The sequence below is a fragment of the Oryzias melastigma genome, linkage group LG17, assembly GCF_002922805.2.
Source record: "Oryzias melastigma strain HK-1 linkage group LG17, ASM292280v2, whole genome shotgun sequence".
Taxonomy (NCBI): Eukaryota; Metazoa; Chordata; class Actinopteri; order Beloniformes; family Adrianichthyidae; genus Oryzias; species Oryzias melastigma.
In genome coordinates this window covers 18,426,226-18,430,571 of record NC_050528.1, presented here as the reverse complement: position 1 = coordinate 18,430,571, position 4,346 = coordinate 18,426,226, and the positions used below count along the sequence as shown (strand labels likewise).

Sequence of the window (4,346 nt, the reverse complement as noted above, 5' to 3'; positions counted from 1 at the left end):
CCTATGCTTAGGCCTCCAACAGAGAGTTATGGGAAAATAGTGGCTATGTCCAAATTCCACCCCACTAAAAAACTACAGGACTATTTAGTGCACTGGATTTCAAAAGCAATTTGAACACGATACCCACTACTTTACTTTCGTTTTGCTAAGTACGAATATTTTACAACGTCTTTGTGACTCCACTGTGTTCTGATGATGAACAGATGGATGATTTGTTTAAAAAAATACATAAGCATGTTTTGTTTTTCCACAAAAATTTAACCACATTTGCATTGTGGTCTATATTCGCTAATGTAATGAGCGACGATGCGTGTTAGTTTTTTGCAAAGACTTCTGGGAAATTTCTAGTTTATTTATTTAAGGATCTTTATTTATTTAAGGCTCCCCATTAGTCTTAACCAAAGGTAAGACTACTCTTCCTGGGGTCCGCATTAAAAGAATACATGCATTAATACACAAAATCTAAAAAATATATACATATATAGTTGATTTGGACAGCACTACAAAATGCTGAATGCGACCCTACCCTTCCAAATGCCCCTACAATTGGAGGGGTGGGAGAAGCCGTAGGGCATGTGTTAAAGTCAAGGCTCTCCAGATAATTTTATGTTATTAATGGCCCAATGTTTTCTTGTACTTATTTCTAACTTGTATAATTTTGACAGAGTATATATTTTATGGAGAGTAAACTATTGAATGTTTTTTAAGGTTTAAGTTGATTTATTCTGAAATAATATTCCTGCCTGTTTTTATTAATAGTAATATTAAAAAGTTATATTTTTAAATTTTTAAAAATTTAGTTTTAGTGTGTTCAATAAATGCTCATCCTGTTCGGCCCGCGACCTAAAGTGTATTTTGGAGTTTGGCTCATTGAGTTTGACACCCCGCCGTAGGGGAAGAATTCGGATTCGGCCTAAAACTTTAAGAAACATCCAAACTTCTCAAACAGCTAAAAACTAGAAACCTTTTCACCTTTGTTGTTGGTGTATATATAATTTGTTTTTGTTTTTGTGTGTTTATGCTCCTTATGTTGAAATTTGTTGTATCATGTTTGTAATTGTTCAATAAAGTTTTTTTTTTAACTTTTCAAGCAGCGTTTTTTCTTTTCTTTCTTTTTTTTTGGCAAAAGCTACATTTTTTAATAGCCTATATGACCTCAATCATAAGAAAAATGTCCAAGAATATATTTAAAACACACAGTTCATCTGAGTGAGACTGTAAAAAAAATATATTTGCCAACGTTTCGTTATCCTGCATGAAGTTTTTGTCTTTAGCCTCATGGAAAATTGAGTTAAATCGAATAAATAAATAAAACTCTTTAAAATACATTACCCACAATGCTTTGCTGAAAGCGTCAACAGCGACCTGTCAAACAACAGAAACGCCATCTTGACAGCACCCTCAAAATGGCAGAAAGATGCGAGCCCGAAACGGAGTCCCCGCAGCGATACCGGAACTCTGAAACCTAAAACAGGACCGGTCCGTTGTCCGGTCGGCGGATGGTTATGGGCTTGTTGACCTGCGCCGCAGCACGAAGCCTGTAAAATGGATATAAGCACGGCGGTTTTCTGCGCGGCCAGAGAGGGTAAGCTAAAACTTCTCCAGAAGTTGCTGAGCAACAAAACTAGTGAGGAGCTGGAGGCTCTAGCCGGGGAGAAGACGCAGGGAGGCACGGCTCTGCTGATCGCCTCCCGGAACGGACATTTGGAGGTGGTGGATTACCTGGTGGCTCACTGTAAAGCCAACGTGGAGGTCGGCGGTTCGGTCAACTTTGACGGGGAGACCATCGAGGGGGCTCCGCCGCTGTGGGCGGCTTCGGCCGCCGGACACCTCCCTGTGGTGAAGTCGCTTCTAAAGCACGGCGCCTCGGTGAACAACGCCACCCTGACCAACTCCACGCCGCTCCGCGCCGCCTGCTTTGACGGCCATCTGGAGATCGTCCGCTACCTGGTGGAGCACAGAGCCGACATGGAGGTGGCCAACCGCCACGGTCACACCTGTCTGATGATCTCCTGCTACAAAGGCCACAAGGAGATCGCCAAGTTCCTCCTGGATCGAGGTGCGGACGTCAACCGCAAGAGTGTGAAGGGGAACACCGCCCTCCACGACTGCGCCGAGTCCGGGAGCCTGGAGATCATGAAGATGCTGCTGAAGTGCAATGCCCGAATGGAGAGGGACGGCTACGGCATGACCCCCCTGCTGGCTGCAAGTGTCACAGGTCACACCAAGATCGTGGAGTATCTGGCCCACCAGCCCTGGACCTCCAGAGAGGAGCGCATCGACGCTCTGGAGCTGCTAGGAGCCACTTTTGTGGACAAAAAGCGGGATCTGATGGGGGCCATCAGGTACTGGAGACGAGCCATGGAGCTGAGGAAGCCAGGCGACAAAGCCGGGCCGCTGGCCAAGCCTCCACCCGGACCCCCCATCTCTGCTTACGGCTGTGCTCAGGAGGTGAGCTCCGCCGAGGAGCTGGAGGCTCTGATCACAGACCCCGACGAGATGCGGATGCAGGCGCTGTTGGTCCGGGAGCGCATCCTCGGACCGTCCCACCCAGACACCTCCTTCTACATCCGCTACAGGGGCGCCGTGTACGCCGACTCTGGCAACTTTGAGCGCTGCATCAGTCTTTGGAAATACGCCTTGGACATGCAGCAGAGCAACCTGGATCCTCTGAGTCCCATGACGGCCGCCAGCTTCCTGTCTTTCGCGGAGCTCTTCTCCTTTGTTCTCCAGGACAGGTCCAAAGGCACGCTGTCGACGAGCATCACCTTCCAGGACCTGATGACCGTGCTGGTGAAGAGTGTGAGGGAGGTTGAGCGGGCCGTAGCCCAGAGGGACAGCCCCCCAGATGCCCCCCAGTTCACCAAGGCCCTCTACATCATCCTCCACCTCATCTTCCTCCTGGAGAAGCTGGACTGCACGTCCGAGCAGGAGCACCAGAAGAAGCACACCGTGTACCGCCTCCTGAAGCTGAACCCCAGAGGTCGGGGCGGCTTCACGCCCCTCCACATGGCCGCGGACAAAGACACCACGTCGGTCGGCCGCTACCCCGTCGGCCGCTTCCCCTCGCCGCCGGTGGCGGCTCTACTCCTGGAATGCGGCGCCGACGTAGATTCGCGCGACTACGAGAACAACACGCCGCTGCACGTCGCCGCCAACAACAGCTGCCCGGAGATCATGGCCCTGCTCATGAAGGCCGGCGCTCACTTTGACACCACGAACGCACAGAAGAAGACGGCCTGCGAGCTGCTGGACGAGCAGAGCAGCGGACACCCGGCTCTTTACACCTTAAACTACATCACCCTGCAGTGCCTGGCGGCGCGGGCCATCGAAAAGCACCGGCTGCCTTACCGAGGACTGATTTCTAAGGAGATCGAGGCTTTCATTGAGCTACACTGAGACAACACTCTGCAATTTGCAACTTTGACCAAAACCACAGCAATAAAGCCTCTCGGCTTCAAAAGTGAGCTGTCAAAATAGAGGTTACATGTGAGTTTGGTGACAGCTAATATGTGACTTGTTACTCGATCAAAGCAAAAATGAAGGGGAAACATCGTAGCTTGACGCTTTTCCGACTTATTTATTTGGGAAAAACATAAAAAACAAGCAGATTTAGTTGTCTGGGTCACACATAAGAGTCTAAGGAGCTGAAACGACTGTGCCATACATTCTGTTCCTGGATGTAAACTGATGAAAATGTATCGCCTTACGCTTTGGGCACAGTTCATCGTATCGGTAGCGTGCAGTTTCTTCAGATTTCACACTGTGATACCCTCTCCACCGCCTGACGCTTTGTTACTTGAAAAACCGGAGAAGTGGTATCAACTGGTAAAAACAGGCGGTTCGCATCTCCCCCTCAGTTCAAATTAACCCACTTTTGTTTCAAGCACAAATATTTATTGATATTTTCTTTTTTTACCGACGACATCCTAATATTATTTAAATTCCTGAGTGCGCAACCTCTCTTTTTCTTTTTTGTCTCTGTCTTGAGTGGGAGAGAACAACAGCACTTCAAGCCCTGATGTTTGGAAAATAAAAGCCCCAGATTGAATTCTGAAAGATTCCCCTGAAAGGTTTCAGAGTTTTCTGCTAAACCGCAAATGTACTTCCTAAGCACCGAAGCGGATGGATTTCCATCCACTTGTCTTATGTTTAATGTACTCTCTGTTGTCGTCCGTTCTGTTAATGTTTCTTTTTTGGCCGCACAGAAAGCTCTATAAAATCTAAAATACTTCCACTGAGGCGCTGAACTACCACCGCCTTCGTCCTTTGAGTGATTTAACTGGTGATAACATGAGAGCAAAGGTGTGCCGGTTGCCTGAATAAAATTCAGTATCAGGAGAAAA

The 4,346-nt window shown here is 47.8% G+C and overlaps 1 protein-coding gene across 1 annotated transcript; it reads left to right on the top strand.

The window, feature by feature from the left end:
* The first annotated feature begins 1,232 nt into the window (after positions 1-1,232).
* On the top strand, positions 1,233-4,346 carry fem1a (fem-1 homolog a). Its single transcript, XM_024274131.2, has one exon. The coding sequence runs from the start codon at positions 1,546-1,548 to the stop codon at positions 3,397-3,399; it is 1,854 nt and encodes a 617-aa protein (XP_024129899.1). The 5' UTR covers positions 1,233-1,545; the 3' UTR covers positions 3,400-4,346.